The sequence below is a fragment of the Heloderma suspectum genome, chromosome 17 (genome assembly GCF_057233095.1).
Source record: "Heloderma suspectum isolate Gila_16-S chromosome 17, 16-S_ref, whole genome shotgun sequence".
Classification (NCBI taxonomy): domain Eukaryota; kingdom Metazoa; phylum Chordata; class Lepidosauria; order Squamata; family Helodermatidae; genus Heloderma; species Heloderma suspectum.
The window spans coordinates 22,346,860-22,368,572 of NC_139474.1; the positions used below are offsets into that span (position 1 = coordinate 22,346,860).

General features: G+C 55.1%; 1 protein-coding gene across 1 annotated transcript; it reads right to left on the minus strand.

Moving 5' to 3' along the window:
• Positions 1-1,908: 1,908 nt before the first annotated feature.
• IGSF8 (immunoglobulin superfamily member 8) lies at positions 1,909-21,133 on the minus strand. Its single transcript, XM_084824814.1, has 7 exons — positions 20,920-21,133; positions 15,817-16,191; positions 10,275-10,748; positions 8,635-9,060; positions 6,695-7,099; positions 5,585-5,720; positions 1,909-4,027 (listed from the first exon to the last, which is right to left on the minus strand). The coding sequence occupies exons 1-6, from the start codon at positions 20,987-20,989 to the stop codon at positions 5,605-5,607; spliced, it is 1,866 nt and encodes a 621-aa protein (XP_084680940.1). The 5' UTR covers positions 20,990-21,133; the 3' UTR covers positions 1,909-4,027; positions 5,585-5,604.
• Positions 21,134-21,713: the final 580 nt, after the last annotated feature.

A 21,713-nucleotide genomic window follows, 5' to 3' on the forward strand; every position in this document is an offset into this window, starting at 1 on the left:
TCGTGTGTCTTGGATCAACTGACAGGCCCCTGCAGAGTAAAGCGATAAGGAACTCCCTGGCAATCTGTAACACCGGAAGGAGGGGAGCTCAGCACGCGGTCCTCCGGACAGCCGGGGGTGGGGGTGGTCATGCCCGTTTTCAGCTGAGGAGCACAGGCCCAGAGGCACCAACCTGGCACTGGCAGCTGATGCCTGCAGTTCTGGGCCCGATCTTTGCACTGCGGTGCCACCCAGATACGCCTTCATGGATCACTGCCTTGTTGTGGCGAAGGGGCTTGCGTAACTCAGTGAAGCCATCGGCTATGCTGTGCAGGGCCACCCAAGACGGACAGGTCACGGTGGAGAGTTCTGACAAAATGTGGTCCGCTCGAGAAGGAAATGGCAACCCACTCCAGTATTCCTGCCAAGAAAACCCCATGGAACATATCACAAGGCTGAATGATATGACACTGGAAGATGAGCCCCTCAGGTCAGAAGGTGTAAGGAGAAGGGGACGGCAGAGGATGAGATGGCTAGATAGCATCACCGATGCAATGAATATGGACTTGAGCACGCTCCGGGAGAGAGCGCAGGACAGGAAGGCCTGGCGTGCTGCAGTCCATGGGGCCATGAAGAGTTGGACAAGACTTAACTGAACAAAACCCGGATAATGGCCTGGGGTGGGGCTGCAGATCACCAGCCCCACCGGTCGCGCTATTTCTTCCGCTGCCCCTGGACGGTGGCCGAGACCGGACACAGCCGCCCAGAAGCCATGGGATGCTCACGCAGCAGCAGGGCTTCCATGCAACGCAAGTGCAGGGGCTAGCACATCACGCGTTCTATCGCTCCACATGGAGGCGCCGCACGGACTCCAGGGCGCGCAGGCCAGAAGCCCGCCCTGCGCAGCCCACCCAAGGGCAGAGCTGCTTCAGGGTGACAGCTGGATCGCGCATTCTCGAAATCAACCCCTTGCTTGCTGCCGCGTCCCAGCAGCGCAAGGGGCAGCCCCAGGCGGACCCCCACCCGCTGAAGCTTCATTTGCGTATCTGCCAACACCCCCCCCACACACCCATTTTACCTCAAGACCTTGATCGGGCAGGCGTCACCACTTCAGCATCATCGGCCTTTACCGCTCTCCACCCCACACCCACCCTGGCCCTTCTATTCTCCCCGGTTTTCATAACATTTTGCCTGATTAAGAGATCTGGAGAGCTCAAAAACTTGCACATTTCTAGTTGGACTCCGAAAGGCATCATCCCCTAATAAGGGTTTTGAAAAGGCTCACAAAGCACTATGGTCATTAACTCCAGCCCCAAGAAGATTCGGGGGGGGGGATCTCCTTGGAGGGCCCTTTGGCCCACAATCCTGGAGACGCTGCTTTCCCTGGCTGTGACGGTAACGCCAGCCATTCAGATTACCTTCTCTCCCCGTTTTGTTTCCAAAGGGCAGCCTTGCAGCCAGGGGCTTCTGGCCTCCACAACACAGCTTCCGGGCCCTTTCCCCAAACCATTCTCTCTGGGGAAGCTGGGAGTCGTAGTCCAACACAGCTGGAAGGCGCCAGGCTGGGGACGGCTGACCTAGATGGTCCGTTTTCATCCTCTGTCTCAAGTCCTTTTCTTTGGGGAGCTACCAGGGGAAATACTCCACGGGACAGATAGTCAACAGAAACTATCTTCACCTCCCCATCTGATCTCGGAAGCTAAGCAGGGTCAGCCCTGGTTAGTACTTGGATGGGGAACTGCCTGGGAATCAGGCTTCCTACACTGAGCAGGGGGTTGGACTCTATCGCCTTATAGGCCCCTTCCAACCCTATGAGTCCATGAGTCCTCGGCCTGCTTTGGATGATGTTTGCTGCTGCTGCCCGTCCTGTAGTCTGGCCGATGAATGCAGAGGTATCAAGACAACAAAAAAGGGCCGGGGGGGGGGGTGCTCGGTCTTCTGCATTTTTATTAAATTGGCATTTCATTGCATGAAAATTACTCCACAAATTACATAGCTGTATATGCGCAGGACGACATGCACCATTTCAGCTGCTTCTCGCAGAGATGCTCCCCGGTGCCCCTTCCCCCCTCCACCCAATGCAGGGGGGGGGGGATGGCGTGCCCAGCCGTGAGCGCCTGCAAGTGGCCGCGGCCCCTCGTCAAGCAGGGGGGGCCCAGCCCCCACAGAGCGCCACAGGGGAGCAGCCCAACTGCTCGGTGCAAGCAGCCCCAGAACAGCACAGCTGACCCTCCCCGTGGCTCAACGCCGCGCCTGCTTGGCTGCCCCTCTCCCGCAGCCCGGCTGCAGCTGGAGCTCCCAGGACAGCTGCTCCAGACTGCGCGGCAAGGAACGGGAGGCCCTTCCCTGGCGCTGGACTGCAACACCCATCGTCCCCTGCCCGCATGGCCAACGGAGAGGATGTCCAACGTCTCTGGAGGGCGCCAGGCTGGAGGAGGGTGGTTCGGAGGGGCAGCAGTCGCCCGTGGGGTGGAGGTAGGGGGCTCTTCTCCAGTGGAGGCTGGGGGCTCCGATGACAAAGGGGTGGGGGATCCAGTCCAGGGTGCAGTCGGAGCTCCCCCAACGCCCGCAGAGCTCTGACTGAAACCCAGAGGATGCACCGGCCCGTTCTCACCAGAGCCACCAGCCTCCCCTGCTGTTCTCACAGGAACAGGTAACTGTGAGACTGCAAGGGGTGTGGACAAAAAAAACAACAACACTGCCCCCCCCCACCCCAAACACCCCCCACACACACGCTACACAAACACGGCTTCTCCAAGGCAGCTCTGCCACTGGCCCCCTGGGGGCCCTTGGCCAGAGCCGGCCAGCAACCCGTGCTGCACCTGGAGCCTTCCCCACGCTGACACCCTCCAGCTGTTTGGGACTAAAGCTCCCAGCAGCCCTTGCTGCCTTGGCCAACGGCCAGGAATGCTGGGAGTTGTCGTCCAAGGCGTCCGAAGGGCTCCAGAGCTGGGGAAGGCTGAGCTGCGTGTCCCTTCGCCGGGGGGGGGGGGGGGGGATATCTGGCCATGACCTGCACGGGAGGGGAGGGTGCAGAAGACCAGCTCTTCCTCGACAGCAGAAATACGAAACAGGCCCGGCCAGCTCCCGCGGAAGAATCGCTCTGTGGGGCCTCCCTGCTCCATCCCCTGTGCCGCGCAGAAACCAGCATGCGGCTGCCACAGGGACGAGGCCTGTTGCGAAGACGCCTCAGGACTGAGCTTCAGTGACGTCCCAGCGGATGGCGTCGGCTGCGAGCGCCCCGTGGGCCGGAGCAGCACGTGGTCCCCGACACTGGCTCATTTGGCACAATTAAGACGCCCACTCCTCCCACAGCGGACGTGGAGCCCTGAGGCCTCCCTGTCTGGCTTCCCGAAGTTGTGCATTTGGCGACCGTTTCCTGGGCTTCCTCGTAGAAGAACCAGAACCCCAGCTTGGTTGCTATTTGAGGAACCTGGTGCTGGTGGGCAATGGAAGTCGCTGGTGGATTAGACCACCTGGAAAGCCCCAAGGCGACTCCTCCTTCCGTCTCACTGTAAACATGCAGCCCGCTGCAGGCAGGCAGGCAGGCAGGCGGGGGGGGGCGGGGCTCTGCAGTGAACAAAGATGCCAGAAAACAAGCAAGGCCAACAAGGAGGAGACAGAGAGGTGTGTGTCTCTGGAAAAGAGGGGTGTGTGTGTGTGTGGGAGAGAGAGAGAGAGAGAGGATGGCCTCCTCCCCATGCATACACAAGCACACACGATGGTCAGAGAGAGAGACAAAGAGAGAGAGAGAGAGCCTTCTTCTGCTGCTGGAACAAGAAAGGCGATCCTGTCATCAGGAGTAGAAGACGCTCTTCCAAAACCCTGGAGTGTTGCGGTGCTTAGGGAGAGTCCCAGACAGCAGATGTGCCCAGAGCTCACGGTCAAAGGCTGAAAGAGAAGTGGAGGCTCCTTCCAAGAGCTCTGGAGCTGGAAGGAGTCAGGTCACACTTCAGAAGGAGTCAGGTCACAAATTGGAAGGAGTCAGGTCACACTCTGTGACAATTATAAAACAGGGCAGTAGAAAGGGAAATGATGGAGGAAGGGCCTGCAAAAGGAGGGGGAGGGAGGGAGGAGAGGGGAGGGAGGGAGAGAGAGGTCAAAACAAGCACGAAATCCCTTCCATCCAGTCAGTCAGTCCTGATTTGTTGTTCAGCCGTAATTGCAAAAATCAGCACAGAGCACCGTTGCCCTAACACGGGGCGGGGAGAGGTCAACCAGGGTCAACCTGAGGGAGCACCTTTGCCCATCTCAACCTGCCCATTCATGGAGATCCACAGATTGGGGCCTCCTGGCTGTCCTGTCGCCTGCACAGGGACATCAGGAGGGCCTTTCCATGCCAGCGCCTCTGGAATTCTCCCTGCAGTGAAACAGGCTCCATCCTTGGCAGGGTTCAGGCCCCACCTGTGGATTAGCATTTTAAGCAAACAAACCTTCTCCCTGCCCTGAGTTGACAGCATGCTGAGCACAAGCTATTTTGCACTGTGCCCATTTTCAAACTGCTAACCCATCTCTGGCGGACCAGTGAGTGGCACCCCAAAGACCGTTGGGCTTGCTGGATTGAACCAGGGCCTCATCCAGCTAGAAAGGCACTCCAGATGCAGCCAAGCAGGACTGCACATCCTCAGGGCCCAGATGGGAGAATGCCCCAGCCCACCACCAGGCGCCCCTTGTTTTCCGTGACAGAAGGGCAGGAGAGGGATGCAACCCATAACAGGCCCTTCGTAAGCAAGGCCCAGGGTGACGCTGGGAGCACTTGACGCTGCTTAGGCGAAGGGTTCTGTGATCCTCAGTTTTGTAAATTCAACATATGTCTGAGGACCACGGAGGATTCAAGTAAAGATAAACAAACAAGCAAATAAATGTAATGGTAATGGTGATAGTGATAGTGATAGTGATAGGAAGTAGAGCCTAGAGGAGTAACGCCGGTGCCCAGTCCTGCCATAAACAGCAAAAGGCAAATGTTGCCAGACTGAACCAAGCATTTGCAACTATTCAAAAGGAAAAACGCCGACAAATGCAAGGCACATTAACAGCGTAATACTCAGTGGGCACTAACCTGGGCAGCTTTAAGAGGGGATCAGACAAATTCATGGACCAGGCTCTCAGCGGCTCCTAGTCCGGATGGCTCTGTGCTCCCTCCAGTACCAGAGGCGGCGTGCCAGCGTACACCAGCAACTGGGGAACATGGGAGGAGGGGGCTCTTGCCCCCATGTCCTACAGGTGGGCTTCCTGTGGGGACATCTGATTTGGCCCTGGGGGCTACGGGAGGCTGGGCCAGAGAGGCCTCGGGTCTGATCCAGCCGCAGGGCTCTTCTGATGTTCTCAACTCAGTGCCACCCCTGGCACAACATGCCACCTGTCGCTGCCACCAGGCTCGCGGGCATTGCGAGACTAACCACGGTGGCTTCCGCCAAATTCTGGCCTGATCTTAGCTGCCTTGGATAAAACCAGCATGCTCATTTCTGGGCACTTCTAGCAGGTGCTTAATGGCTGCAAGGGCCGTGCGCGTTTCCCAGCGTGCACATGAACGAAGGTTCACCCAGAGCGATGCAGGATGCCTGGTTCCCGGGCAAAGTGAGATCACGACCATGCCCTGCCTCACCTCCATCCTCTGGGCAGCCTTCACCTCTTGCGGAGCCTCTTCATGAAGCAGCAGGTGACCGTGACGAGGACGGTCACACCCATAAACAGGGCGCTGGAGACACCTGCTAGGAGCGGGATGAACAAGGTGTCCATGGCTGGGGAGGAGCAAAAGAGAGGCGCACATGAGACAGCCGGGTAACAGAGGCCGCCCCGGAGGAGGAGGACGGAGTCCCGCAGTCGACACCCCAGCTCCAAATCGGGGCTCATCCCATGCTTCAAACCATTTCTGGAAGGACGCGCCGTGCCCTTCCCAGCCTCCCCCTCTGCTGATTCTGCCACATTTTAGACCATCAGCTCCCCGAGGGAGACCCCTGGGTGCGGCCAGGCAAGGCTTTTACTGTGCTCCCTCCCTGCCCCATTCACAGAAATCTACAGGGGGTCCAGGTGCCTATTCCTCTTGGAACACACGCCCCCCCCGGCTGTGTTTTCCCACCGTGTTTTCTGTCTTTCTTCTTTCCACAAACAAATTTGCTAAGGGAGGAAAGACAGGATACCTGCACAATGTCTTTGGACGGGGAGCCTTCTGTCTGGAAGCGCTCTCGGTCCAAGGCTGTGGGGGGGACCCTTAGGCCCCTGGGCCTAATCCAGCCCTTTGGAGATCCTGATCTGGCTCTGCAGAGTTCCCCACGAGGCCACACCCCTGGCCCCACCCTCTCCCCCCTGACTGCCACTCGGTGGGAGATGTCCCAGCTTCTGCGAAGCTTTCTAAAAGGCAGAGATGCCCCCCCGAATGCGCCCGCTGTCGGTGGCAGGCAGAGCAGGAAGCCACACGAGGCTGGCATTTGGGGTGGTTCAGGTCCCGCCCCTTTGCCTGTGGCCCCGCCCACCACTGGGATGCAGCCCCCAAGAGCTTCTCCAAGATGGAATGTGAAACCTCAGGCTGACCCCCCCGCCCCGCCGTCTAAGGCAGCTTCCGATGTTCCTGGCCTGACGAAAGAATAGTGACGTGGCCTCCGTCTCTGGGAGACAGGGGGACCCTGAACAGTCTGGGCAGAGAGCACAGGAGGGGGCAGGGCGAAGAGGATCTGTCAGCCCCCCCCCCCCCCCCGCCCCAGGAGGCACTACTCACGCAGCGCGTAAGGGTACACGGTGACGACGTTGGACTTGGCAGATCCGGCATCGTACCAGCTGAGGTCGGGGTAGCGCACCCAGGCTGTCACCGCGCAGTGGTACTTCCCCTCGTCCGACGGCTGCACCCCATGGAGGCGCAGCCGGTGGCTCAGCGGCCCGACCTGGTCCACGCTCACCGCGCCGCCTGACGCCCGGCGCCCGAGGTCGGCCACCCCCTCGCGGCTCACCCTGGCCAACACGACGCCCTGCGGCTCGGCCTCCCGCTTGGGCAGCTCCACCCACCAGCTGAGCGCCAAGTGGACCGCCTCCGCCGACTCCACCGAGATGTTGCAGCGCACCTCGGCCACGTCCCCGCGGTAGATGGTGGGGAAGGGCAGCCACGCGCTGGCCTCCAGGATCACAGCTGTGGGGAGAAGGGAGCAGAGGGGAGGAGGTGCCTAGAGAAACAACCCGGCCCCAGAGACGGGCCTGGGGCCACCCAGCATGCCCCTTCCCCCGGGCCATGGTCAGGCTGCAGACGGAAGGGGCATTTCAAGAGCAGCAGCCCCCTCACACACACCCCTCTCCTGGGACGGCTCCTCCTGCAAAGTATGGAGGCAACATCTAAGCACCTGATGACGAGGGCCCTGGTGATGGCGGCATTCCTCCGCACACGCAGGCAGGCCTAACGGGTCAATTCAATCCACACCCACAACATTCACTTAATTAACTGGCTAAGGTCTCTCGAACTGGGTGACGGACAGCCCTGAAAGGAAGGCCAACAAGAGAGAAAGGGTGCTGCGCTCTTGGATTTATGGTGTCCCCCCGCCCCCAAGCTGGAGTTTCTCCTCCCTGTAACGTCTCCCTTGTTCATCAACTTAACTTGCATGTTCTGAGGTCAGCTAAAACTCTGCCAAGATTTGACCCCTAAAGGGATCCACGGACAAAAACATGCGATTTGTTCTAGCAGAAGAAACAGGCAGAATATCGAAGAGTTCATGTATTCTTGTTTTAACAAGTTACACGGCTGCTGCCGCTGAGTAATGCCAATGAACTCTAAAACCCCTTTCCATTGCCGGGGGGGGGGGGGGGGGCTCCTACAAGATTGCCCACCATCACCTCTACTTGGAAGGGAGACTGCGCCCCACAGAAGCCTCTAAATACTACGCTGGTTAGAACTGTAATTCTGTAAGCGTCCTGCCTCTATTTTCTGATTGGACGTAGTCACACGATGGTTAATTTCCATGGGATTGTGTAAGAGCTGTGCTTGATTATAAAGGCTATCGAGACCAGGCTTCTCCGCAGCTGGCTGGGGGATGCTGGGAATTGCAGCCCCACACATCTGGAGGGTGCCAGATGTGTCGGGGGAGGCTGGCCTAGGTTCTCGGGGCTGCATTTGCACCACCCATGGAGTCAACCAAGACCTCCAGAGAGTCCTTGACCAGTACGGAAGACATCTGGACGGCTCACCAGCTACGCTGAACACAGAATCTTTGTGAACCCTCTCAGTTTATCAGCTTATTTGGTCCAACACCACGAATTGTGTTGGTGTGGATTCTTTACTGCTCTCCTTCACACGCACACAGTGACCCGGTTCACACATAACGACTAATCCCGGGTTAATCAACCTATGGTTGGTCAGGGCCACGCAGGAGTTAGCTGCCTCCCGCCCAACTTTTGGCTTCTGCTCTGCGTCCCTGGTTTGTCACTGGGTTAAAACCCTGGGTTGTTTCCCTTTCAGCAACCCAGAGCTCTGGGTTCACACGTCACACAAAGCAACCCAGGAATGGGACAGGCCCGGCTTGTTTTTCAAGCCAGATGCAAAGCAGAAGTGGCAAGCAGGAGGGAGGCCGTGCCCTCGCTCGCACGGGGCCCCGACCAACCACGGTTTGCTGTTAGTGGGACACAGACACACACTACACGAGGGGCCCAGAGCCAGTGTTGCAATGGAGTCTGTACCTTCCGATTTCATGTCCACCGCCACAGTCCCAGACCTGCCCACAGCCACTTCGCGCAGCTCTGCGCTGGGGGAGCGCACAAATGCCCGCACCACACACCGGTAGGTGCCAGCGTCCCCTGGCTGGGCTGATTCGATTCGCAGCACGTAGTTGCCTGGAGGGGAGCCCGACTTCTGCAGGGACACGTGCCTCTTGCCCACGTGGCGGTTGGCGTAGCTCTCGCCCAGGACCACGGCACCATCTGCCTCCAACCCGGCCACGAGGCGTCCCTCCGGGGCAGCTCTCCGGCTCAGCTCCCAGCCCACTGAGTAGGTGGCATGCAGCGACGGAGAGGCCAGGAACCCGGAGACATTGCAGAGGAGTTCCAGGGCTTCTCCAGAGCGGACGCGGATGCTGGGCGGGTGGGCCAACACAGCCAGCTGGCTCGCTGGAAGCAAAGCAAAGGAGGACGGAGACCAGGATGGCACAGGAGGGGCGCAGTTAGGGGGAGGGGAGGTGGCCCTCCTCAGGCCCACCAGCCATGTTTCACGGCCAGCTCATGTGGAAGGCGACCAGGGCGGAGACTGAGGGCCCCACAGGGTTTTCACCCGGAGGCCGGGGGGAAGAATCTCTTTCAGCCCAGGGCCAAATGCCATTGCAGGGAAGTTCTTGGGGGCCACATTCCAGTGGTGGGCGGGCCAGAGGCGGAAGAGTGGGGCCAAAACTGCCAGCCGATTTCGGCGGACAGCTCTTCCTGCCAGTCACGCAACCTCAAGAGAGGCAGCTCCACCAGTTAGATGGGAGAAACAGCCAGAAAACCACCAAAGTGTGGGTGGCTACAGGGAAGGGAGCAGGGGGTGGGGCTGGGTCTCCAGGCCGGAGGTTCTGCGCCCCACCATAAACCAGCACCGCAGCCGCTGCGCATTCTTCAGCCGCCTCCCTGTGCCGGACAGGACTGTCGGAACGGCTGCCTGGTTGAGGAAGACTCCAGACCATGAGCCCAAAGACCTGAAGCTAGACTGTCATTCCCATCAGCCCCAGGCAATGCACCAATGGTGAGGGGACCTGGAGCCCAGCACGCTCCCCACCCTGGTTTATGGGGCTGAAGGGAAGCACAACCAGAAAGGCAGTTGGGGCAGGAAGGCTGATGGGTGCAGAGTTAATTCTGGGGCAGAGTATAGCTGGAGGAGCAGAATTATTGTTGTTGCTCTTGTTATCACTACATTTCTATCCCACCTTTTGTCCTCTTGCAAGGAGCCCAAGGCAGCACACGTGGTCCTCCTCCCCCCTCCCATTTTATCCTCTCAACAACCCTGTGAGGTAGGCTGGGTTGAGACTCTGTGACTGACCTGAAGTCCCCCAGGGAGCTTCATGGCTGAGTGGGGACAAGAACCCAGGGCTCCCCAGTCCCTGTCCGACACTCTCACCACTGCCCCACACTGACTCCGGTAACGGGAAAGCTGGGAATCCCAGGGATGCCAAGAGGTTACAGGACCGGACCGGCTCCTCTGGAAGGTGCCCATCGTCTCTGCAGCCAGGAAGGGTCCCACTCGGCAGAGATGGGCTGACCATGGTCTGCCATTTTGAAGAGTGAAGGGATGAGGCAGAAGGCTGTGGGAGGGGCTGTTCTGGCAATGCTCCCCCCCCTTGAGTAAGACTCACCAATGGTTTGGACGGTGACCTGAGCCAGCACCAGCCGCTTCTCTGCGACCTTCTGCCAGCTGCCATCAGGATCCTGGATCCATTCCCCTGCAGTGCAGTGGTACCTCCCGGAGTCTTCCGGCCTCAGCCAACCCAACACCATCTGGTACTGCTGGTCCCCGAGCTTCGCTAGCAACAGCTCACGGGCCCTGTGCCGCTCGGCAAAACGCCCGCCGGCCTCCACAGCAAAGTCCCGCCGTATCCCGATCACCTCCTGCAAGGGCCACGGATCGCTGGGGGCGGACAAGCCGAAGGAAACAGAGAGATGGGTGTGCTGCTGGGTCCCGCTCGTCGCCCAACACGCCAGCTGGAGGTCTTGGCTCTCCCACAGAGACATCTGCAGCAGTGGGGAAGCAGCGGTGGCCCCACGGCTCCGGACAGGGGGTTTCCCGAGTGAGGGGGAAGCAGCAGCCACAGAGAGCTTGTTGGGGATCACTGCGGAGGCAGGGGGAGAGGAGAGCTCAGGCTGGGGCTGAAGGGAGAGCAACACCCCTCTGTTTCCGTCACACAGGACAGACACCCAATTTGCTGAGACTTTCCAGAACCCTTTTCGATTGCTTGTTAACCTGCAATCAAATTAATTGGGGGGGAGAGTGCTGACCCACTGTTGTCTCTATGAGCTGGTGTCGGCATTTATGTCTTCCAGCGCACAAATGGATTTTTCGGTTTTGCTCCGCTGCCAATGTTGTATTGCTTTTCTGATGATAAAGTTTATGTGTGCAATTTAAATGCTTATTGTTTTTATCGATTTACATGGCGTTGTTGCTCACCCAGTCAAACTGATCTAAACTACAATAAAATGAACGAACAAAACGCCTTCCGAAATGGGTGAGGCTGTGGAGCAGTCGGAGACCTCAACAGGATCCCCACATCCACCGGAGGTGGGGGGAGATGAATGCATGCAAACATCAGCATTAAACAAAGCCAGCCATCCGCGCAACGCCCCAAGTCAAGTCACAACTTTAGGTCTGGTTTTAACTACTTATGCCCCACCTTTTGACCAAACCACCTCCCAGGCAGCTTACATGAGATGATAAAGTACAATACACAGAGTGACTAACTCATCCCTTGGCAGCAGAGTGGAGAAGAGAGGTGCTGAGCCCACGATGGCAGACTCTCCTCCATGGCTTTCCAATGTTCCTAATGCAAGACCCGATATACAAATGGTGCTCATATTGCATTCACACCCCCAGAAATATTAAACACAGTGTTCCTGCCACTGCTGTTCTTGCAGGGCCGGCAGCAAACCCCAGCAAAATCCCCCATCGCCCCCAGGACATTTCCTTCCAGCAAGGGCATTGCTAGGCTCTTAAAAGATCCAGGGCACAGGCCCATAACACACATTTGCATATCTGAGTCTAAGCACACCTCACATGTGTGTGTGTGTGTGTGCATGTGATGTGCTTGTGTGTAATATTACATACATACACGCACACATAAGAAGTGTGCACTGACCCGCCCTTCCTTCAACTCAGACCCCGATTCAGCAGTTTGGAAAACATCCTGCTTCTGCTCGGGCCAATTTGTAGTCAGACCACTTCAGCTCAGCACCAAACCTGAGTCAAGGTTTGGAAAAATGAGTCTTTATGCCTCCTGTTGACTACCATGGGAAATTAGAAAAAAAAACTAACTTTTTTCTCTTTGTCAGAACTGGATGGTAATTTCAGGCCTAGTAGCCCCCTAGAAGCGGATTACACCTGCCCAATGTCGGAAAAATGGGTGCGGGGTTTGTATCTGATTTTCTTCTGAAGGGAACTGCCAATAACATTTTTATTCTTTGGAAGAATTGGATAAAAAATTCAGCATACATTGCCCCATCAGAGGAGATCATGTCTGCCCAATTTCAGAATGATAGCCACAAGGACTTTTGTGCAAGGGTGGCCTTGATATTTTGAGGTCTCCAAAAGAGGACATACTTATCTCCCTATTTTCTTTGCGAACCATTGTTCTGAAAATTACAGACAGCCTGGACTACTCCCTAAGTAAGAAACCAGCAAAGTCTCAGAAGAATAGGTGCCGCAGTTCATGTGGAAGAGGAGTTCTCCAATTTGCGGGAGGGAGTGATTTGCTTTCCCTTCCCTTCACCCCTTCCCCAATAGTTTTTGGGTAAATTTGTATGAAAATGCACAGGTCATTAGAGGTGTCCCCCAGGCAAGAAACCTGCACAGTTTCTGAAGGATATACATGCATGCAAATTTAGAATTACTAGAATTTATTTACATTTCACCAAAGTTAGCAGCAGGGGAACATGGGTGGGAAGGTGCTATTGCACCCATGTCCTGCTTGTGGGTTTCCCGTGGGCATCCGGTTGGCCACTGTGTGAACTGAATGCTGGACTAGATGGATCTTGGTTTGATGCAGCACGGCTCTTATGTTCATAAATATAGAGTGCCTTTGAGCATGTGCAGAATGCTTTTCTTTCACCACTGAGCACTTACATTCTCCCCCTACCAATTCTATTCCCCTCCATGCAACCATCCCTCCTCATCCTACCACCCTCCAGCAACTCTTCATAAAAACAGATGTCTTGTTTTGTTCAACTCTTCTCTATCTCCTCCTTGTTATGCACAAGCTCCCATTGTATCTTCCTCCCCATAACTTTATTTGTGTCAAGACTTCACCAGGATTCAGCCAATGAGTCTGTTTTCAAAACTAGGGCTAAGTTATGGGGAAACTCTGAGCATGTACTAAGTGCCTTTCCCTCATCACTGAAGCTAGAGTTCAGGCAAAAAACAAACAAACCCACAAATGACAAAACATGCATAGGACTGAGCTGAAAGGGTAGTCAGTTCATTAGACAGTATTGGGTAGGCACTGCGTTAAGCATGATCACAACCCGGGACTTATTTCTGAGTAAACTTGCAGAACATCAAGGTGCAAACCTCCCTGCAAAAGTAACTTATGCTGGAATCCTATGCACACTTTCCTGAGGGTAAGCCTCATGAAACATAATGGGGCTTCTGAGTAGGCATACATAGGATTGCATAAATTAGCAATATTTATCTCCCCTCCACTTAAAAAACAAACCAAAAACTCCAATTTTTATTGAAGCTTTCTGTTCATAGGAACATAGGAAGCTGCTCTACATTGAGTCATCTAGCGCAGTATTATTGACACTGACTGGCAGCACCGGCTCTCCAGGGTTTCAGCCAGGATTCTTTCATAGCCCTGCCTGGAGATGCTGGGGATTGAACTTGGGACCTCCTGCATGCCAAACATGTGCTCTGTCGCTGAGCTACAGCCCTTCCTGTTGCTGGATAATGGCAACTGACAAACAAAACAGCCCCAGGTTTGTTTCTCTGCAGCCATGTGAACCCACTTTTCTCAAAGGCTTGAGTGAGGAGAAGGAGAAAAACCAACCCCCTTGTCCGTTTGTATAAAGTCAAATACAGTTCAGAACGTCTCTTGCCCGCTGAAGGGAATTCTCTTTAAGAATTCGAAAATGGAACCATTCCCTAGGGAGGTGGTGGGCTCTCCCACACTGGAGGTGTTCAAGATGAGGCTGGACAGCCATCTGTCAGGGATGCTCTGACTTGGTTTCCTGCACTGAGCAGGGGGTTGGACTCGATGGCCTTGTAGGCTCCTTCCAGCCCTACTATTCTATGATTCTATGAATTCCCCAAGATATGTTCTGGGAGGAATAAAGAAGAGAAAGAAAGATCACGATAGGGGAGGGAAGAAGAAAAGAAGAATGGTGAATGGAAATGCATGCGTGGGGGCGAGGGGTGTAGAGGGAATTCCCTAAGCCACGTGGCTCCTTTCAAAGAGGTGGTACTTCAGAGGAATTTAGGAGGCTGTGGGGGGTTTGTAAGGATTGCAGTACTTAAATTAACTTTATGAAGTGAGGTGACTGAGGGCTTTTTCTAGCTTTTTAAAAAACTCTAGAACCTATTTAAAAGGCTCAGCAGTTCCTCGATCATGACGCCACATAGTCTTAACCTTTCTTCTGGAAAAATTCGAGTCCTACAGCTATCTAGGAGAAATTAAAGTGGAGGGGGAGAAAGAAGTTTGTGGAGGCTGATTGGATCCTTTGCTGTACTGAAGCTACTAAACTTCTGCAGAAGCCAAAGGTTCCAGTTTGGGGCAGTAAAATCAGATGCTATATGAAATACCAGAGTCACATGGAACTCTTTCTTCCCTCCCTTCTCCCTTTTCAAAATTTCATTGCAAGCAAGCTCCCAACAGTGGGCATGAAAGAGCAGAAAAGTAGGGGGGAGAGAGGTTTTTTTGTACCTCAGAAAAAACCTACACCAAAGATTAGGGATAGTGACCTCCTAATGGTCACCTTAAACCCCTTCTTATTAGGACCTTCTTATTAGGCCCTGTGTGGCTTGACAGTTTTTACTTTTTGTTTTAGTCTTTGAGAAAAGGAAATTTTACCCATGGATAGCACAAAAGCCACTGGACCTAACTGCCTGAAATTGGGCAGGTTCAATCCGCTCCGTGGGGGCTACCAGGTATCCAAATGTCATGTATTTATCATACAAACTAAAAAAAGTTATGGCTGTTTCTGTTTTCCAATGCAAGTCAATGAGGAAATGTTTTAAAAATGGCTATTAGGACAGCTCAAAAGATCCGGGGCCCAAGCCCTGGTGCCCTCTCCTAATGACACCCCTGCTTCCAGACATCGATAGATGTCACCGTCACCAAGCTAAGGGGCTTCTCTTCATGCAGACTGGAGGGGCCTGCATGACACCCCAAATGGCCCATGCTACCGCGCATCCACTTGCCGGAGCTCTGCCCTTAGACACGGCTGGCTTCGGAGGCTGCCTGCTCATTTTGTCACTGCTACAAGGCCACATCCAATGGTGTGGTGGACCCAGGGCTTGCGGGGTCAAAGCTCCAAGACTTGTGGATTAACAGGAAACCCAGCGGCAAGACTTCCTGTTCCCTCTGAGCTTAGTTGCAATCGGGGGGGGGGGGGGATTTTCCCAGCAACAATATATTGTTCCTGTCCTCACGCAAAGTATTTTGGGACAGCCTGGTCTCCAGTGGGCAATTATGACCCAATACCCTGACAAAAGGCCTGACAGAGAGATGGCTTGTTATCGTTGTATAAGATGTTTCTCCCTGGTGCTGGGAAAAGAAACTCCTGGAAAACCTCGAACTGCCGGGTGTCTGTAACAGGCACCTGCATATATAGCTATCCTATGAATCCACACAACTGCCTGCATTTCTGGGCTCTCCTTGGGGGCATGGCTATGGGGATGGTCACGAGGACCTGCACTTCCAAGGTGACCGCCACACCGCTCGCCAATCGCACCCCATGGTTTTGAGGATACTGCCTGTTATTATTCATGGTTAATGCAACACCATCCATGCAGCATGCATGTACAGGACAGGTCTCTACCCCCAAGGGGCCTACAATCTATTATTTGACATGGGGGAGGCAACAGAGAAAGGGAAGGGAAATGGAGACCCTGGGCGGAAACAGGCAAGGAACATGCATTTTTGTCTGCGACGTGGCTATTCCCAGGCTATGGTCCCGAGATGGCGGAGATACCTCTAAGCTCCACCTTGCTGCTGTAGGTTCCATGGTATTTGGAGTCCGTGGTGGGCGTGTAGCACTCGTAGGTGCCCGTGTCTTCCATATGGATCTCCTTGATGAGCAGCTCCACAGCATCACCCCGGACCCGCTGGAGGGACACGTTTCCTGCCTGCACCCGGGGCCCAAAGATGGCATAAGGGAACTTGGGGTCTTTGGTGCTGATCACGCCAATGGAAACGTCGGGAGCTGACGGGCGATACACAAACCATTCAAACTGCTGCAGGGTAGGTCCCTCATACTCGGAGACGGTGCAGGGGATGGAAACAGCTGTGCCTTCCACTCGGTACAAGGGCCCTGGTGGGAGATGGACTTCTCTCCCGTTGCTTAGAACTGTGCAGAAAAGGGAAGGGAGGTTAGCAGAACCAAGGGCAGACATTTGGCAGATAAAAACAAAAGCTCAGGGATCGGGTTTCCAACACCTCAAGCCTAACTTTAATTATTTTAATGACTGAGTGCCACGTTGGAAAACAGGTCATTAATGCAGCAACACAGCTATCGAGGGCATATCCATTAATTCCACTGAAGCAGCACAAACCATCTGTGATTCAACACTGACGGGAAACACATTCGGTTTTCCCCACCGAGGTTTCATCCCCACGAGAAATAACTTGTGGCAACAAAGGCCACGGACAAACTCCATCCAGTGCATCTCTTCTGCCAGTTAGAGGCACAGCTCTTGAAATACAACTGATCCAGACAAGCGGCGAGCAGAGCGCGGCACGTTCTTTCTGTTGGTCCCCTAGAGAAACATAGTCGTCTGGTTCACACGTAACGCTACACCATGGTGTGGTGTGTGAAAATCTGGCTTGTCATTGTATCTGAACCCATCCCCACAAACAAACCATGGCTTGTTAACCAGCTACAAACCATACAGAAAAAAGCCATGGCTTGTTGTAGGCTTAAGAAGTCTGGTTGGTTTAAACTATGGCTTGTTGCGATGCCTGAACCCGGAACTGTGGCTTTTCCCTGGCTTGTTTGCACTACTTTCCACCCTGAAATGGAGATGCCCAGCAAGAGCAGCCTGAGGGGCATGTTTAACCTTGAGAAGACTGAGGGGAGATAGGAGAGCGCTCTTCAAGTCCTTGAAAGGCTGACACAGAGAGGAAGGCCAGGATTTCTTCTTGATCGTCCCAGAATGCAGGACACGGAATCATGGGCTCAAGTTACAGGAAGCCAGATTCCGGCTGAACATCAGGAAAAACTTCCTGTTAGAGCAACATGACAATGGAACCAATTACCCAGGGAAGTGGTGGGTGATCCCATGCTGGAAGCATCAAGATGAGGCTGGACAGCCATCTATCTGTTAGGGATGCTCTGACTTGGACTCCTGCAATGAGCAGGGGGTTGGACTTGAAGGCCTTGTAGGCCCCTTCCAACCCTACTATTCTATGATTCTATGAAAATGAAACAGCTCTGAAGAGAAGTCAAAATGGGAGGGAAACAAAGCAGAAATAGGGGGAAACAAGCTGATTTTTTTTGCTTGCCTGCCAGACAATTCATGGCTAAAGCAACAAACCCTGGTTAACAGAAACTATGGATTTTCATTATGTGCAAACACAGCCCATGATGCAAGAATGACCCAAGACAGCAAGCAGGGCTAAATTGCAGTGAGTTTCTTGTTAGGGTAAGCAAAATGTTTTTTTTTTTTTTACTCGAGATCTCTGTCCTAGAAGGGGAACAGCATCTAAATCCTGACTGTATTTCCCATCTCTAAAAATGTCACCAAGAGACTTCAGCTTAAGCAAGGAAGCCCTTCCTACCCAGTGTCTTCATTGCATACATTTACATGCCAGGTTAAGACTTTCCCCTTTAAGCAGGCATTTAATCTTTAGTCTTTTGCTTATTAGTTTTACTGCTCGCTCCTCAATGATTTAAATATTTCTAATGTTTTAATATTTTGATATTTCAGTTGTTTTATTTACTGTTTCAGTTGTTATTTTATTTTATTTGGTTGTTCAATATTGTATTATTTTGATGCTCTTACTGTTGAATTTTTCTTATTTTGTTGTTGCTTGGTTTTATTGTTGTTACCCGCCCCAAAGGCATTTGCCAGTTGGGTGGTGTACAAATCTAATAAATAAATAACATTAATAATGTCATTTTCTCAGTCAGTGCTTTCTGCATTTAATTTCTTCCTGACCTCGCTGTTTAAAATTCTCCCCCTGATCACCAACACCACATGCATTGTATATATACCTGAAACCCTCCATAATACTCCATGCATCTGATGAAGTGGGCTACAGTCTACGGAAGCTTCTGCCAGAATGAATTTGTTAGTCTTTAAGGTGCCGCAAGACTCTGTGTTGTTTTTGCTGCAACAGACTAAAACGACCACCCCTCTGGAAACTCTGATCTTAGTGCACTGAAATGTGTGATGCATGCTGGGGTGGGGGGAATACAGCGCTCTGTCTGCCTCCCAACCTAGCTCAGCAGAGAATCAAATCCCTCCAGCCAGTAAAAAATAAATAAATAAAGCACTTAATTCCATAACAGACTCATTAAACCAAATGAGTCCACTTGGGAACCCAGATCTGAAGAACAGCAGGCACAAACGCCACTCCCACGCGCTCTGGTCCCTCCTCCTGGCAACTAGGGCAGGATCATCGATTCACATCTCCAGCAGATGAGCAAGCGACAGTAAATAAACTTTTGCAGAAATATCTCTTTGCAGGGCTGCACGAGCCCAAGTGTGGGTGATGGTGGTGTGGCTGCACAGAGTCAGAGATGCAAATACAATCCTTCCACCGAGGCACAGGTCGCCTGGAGCAGAAATACTGTGCCTGTGGGGGGCAACCCGTGTCAGCATCCAAAATACAAAGGCTGCTTCTTCTCCAGCAGGCTGCTGCGAACGCAAATGCAAACACACACATGCAAATGCAAACACACACACGCATCTAGGTCACACATGGGCAGTGGGAGAGATCTGAGTCAGCCCATCTCAGCTGAGCTCACTAGGGAATAAAACCAGCAGTGTGACTGCAGCATGAGAGATTTTGAAAATGGACAGTGGTTTTCTGCACAGGGCCCCAATCTTCCACTTCCGTTCCTGGAATTATTAATAAGGCTGCAACCCTCCTTCAGAGTCACATTCAAGGAATTATCTGTGGAAATGCAGGAGGCCGAATCCCAAGAAAGCATGGTTAGGACTGGAGGGACACTCCACCTCTCTCATGCCTCGTTCCCAACTTGCATGGTCGGAAGCGATGGTTTGTACCCATTTTATGCCACTCAAGCTTCCAATAGCTTTCTTGTTTGAGGGGAAATATCTCCACTGAAAGAAACTGTGAACCTTACCCTCCCAGGCCCTTGGATGTTTTTAAAACAAAGGACGGACTGCTGTTTGGACCCATTTGACAATGAACTACTCAAGGGACCAGCAGGAAAATAAAGGACCCCGAGCGCTGGTGTATCTTACACACAGAGATAAATGAAGCCAGAGATAACACTGGCATGAATCTTTCTCCCACCCCTGCAGGTATTACCAGTCTGAATTCTCAACCACAAACTATGCCAGCTCAAAAAATTACTCCCCTGTGGGATCTGTGTCCCCAAAACTCAAAATTCCCCTGCAAAAGCCTGGCTCCTCTGTGGCAGCTCACATCTGCACATTCGAGGTGGACCACCTCAAAAATCTGAAACCCCAAAATCCATTTCCTCACAAGTTGTTAAAATCAAAATCTGAGATTCACAAGTGTCAGAAATGTGTCACAGTAATTTCTTAATTAAAGCAACTCATTGCAAGCACAAGGAAATTCAGGGGTGTATTCAGCTGGGTGTGCTGTTTTTTTGTACCCCATTCTCAAAGTGGCCCCCAGGAGGCCAGGAAGGATCAATAAAGCCATGAGAAAGATAAACTGGAAAATGAATGTTCTTCAAAACAGCAGTCAGCAGAAGGTGAGAAGCAGTTGGGAAGGGATGGCACTGCGTCCCAAAAGCTAGGAGGGAGAAGCAGCACTGGCATTTTCCAAAAATCCCCCATGAAGGCACCCAGCAAATTTCCCAAGGAAGAGCCACACAGGCCACCACCAGGCAGGCCCTGCTGGGTGAGATGGACCACCTCTGCCTGATCCAGCAGGTCCCTTTGCCTGTTCTTATTAGCCGCAATAATTAGGAGTGACACCTCCACACCAGAAGCAGGACACCTCCAAGGGCAGGATGGTGAGGAGAAACAGCAAGGGCTATTTTCGCTGTGCCTGGCTTGTGGTCTTCTGCTCGGCCACTGTGGGAAATAAGATGCTGGGCTACACAGGCCTTTGGTCGGATCCAGCTGGACTCTCCCGATGTTTTCAAAACCAAAACACCTACCAGTAAGTTAGGGAAACGATGACGATGATGATAATAGTAACTATTATAATTCTGTATTACTTAAAGCACTAAATGGCATAGAACAATATTTGGTGGCTGAGACATCTCTGCTTGGCTGCCAGGCTCCTCCTGGAGCTCAGGGGAACTGCCCCCACCCCAATCCCAGCTGTCGTCCTCGCAGCGGCACCCCATTTCCACACACACACACACACCCCCGACAGCCTCCCAGCCGTCTGCCCAAAACGCCCAGCCTGTTCCGGATTGGGGCGCGTTATCGGGGGCTGCGGAGGGCCGGAGCCGGGCCTGCAGCGCTGGAGGCGCGCGCGCGCGCTTTCGGGGACCCCAGAAAAGCAGCAGCAGCGGCGGCGCGGGTCCTCCGTCCTCCCCATCGCGGCTCTTTCTTCCGCCCCCAAACCGAGCCCCTCCCCGGCAGGAGACGCCTCTCGCTGGCGCTGCAGCCCGGCCGGCGGAAGGCGGAGCAGCAGCCCGGGGCCGGGAGACGTGCCCGGGCTGCCGCGGCGCGCTGCGCGCGGGACGCCGGCCGGCGGGCGGGCGGGCGGGAGGGCGAGGAGCGGCCTCGGCGCCCCCGCTGCGGCTGCGGGCCCCCGGGCGACGCTGCAAGCGCCCGCCGCCGGGGAAGGGCCGGGGCGCGCGGGGGGCGGCGGGGCCCGGCCCGGGGGCCCTCCCGCTCCGGCCCGCCCGCCCCCGCCGCGCCCCGCCGCGCGCCCCCGGCGCCCGCCCCCTCGCACGCACCGGCCAGCAGCAGCAGCGGCAGCCCCGGCGAGAGGCGGCGGCCGCGCGGCCGGCGCCGAGCAGCATCCATGGCCAGCGGCAGCGGCGCGCACCGAGCGGGCGAGCCGGCGCGCGTCCCGGCCGGGCAGCGCCGCCTCCTCCGCCGAGGCGGAGCGGCCAGATGCGCCCGCGAGCCGGAGGGCGGCGGCGGGCGAGCCCCCGCCGGGCGGGAGCGCGCCTCGGGCACGCCCAGAGGCCCCGCGCGGCAGCAGTGCCGCCCCCGGCCAGGCCAGCGCCGCCGCCGCTCCCCGCGCGCGCCCCGGGGCTGGCGAGGGCAGCTGCGCGCCCGGCCCGCTGCAGGGCTCCGCGCGGCGGGGGGCGGCCGTCCGGCCGAGGCAGGGGAGCCCCCGCGCGGGCGGGCGGGCGGGCGGGGGGCCAGAAGGGGCGGGGCTGGGAGGCGCGCGCCCGCCGGCCGGCCCGCGGGGCAGCTGAGCCCGGCTCCCCTCGCGCGCCTCCGCCTCCGCGGCCCTCTCCCGGCGCCGGGGCTTCCCCGCCTGAGGCTCGACCCTTGCGAGCCGGACAGAAGTGCTGGGAATCGGTCGACGAGAGCGCCCAGCAGAAGGCGCGCCGCTGAGCCGCCCACCACTCTAGCCTCTTGGGGCCGCCACAGAGAAGGCCCCGTCCCTCTCGGGTCCACGCCGCACTGGGCCTCAGGGCTCAAGGGCCAGTTGTGGTTGGGAATGTTAGGGAAGAGAACGTGGCAAACGACTGGAAAGGCTGGGGGCGGGCGAGCACGGTATGAATGCTCAATCCTG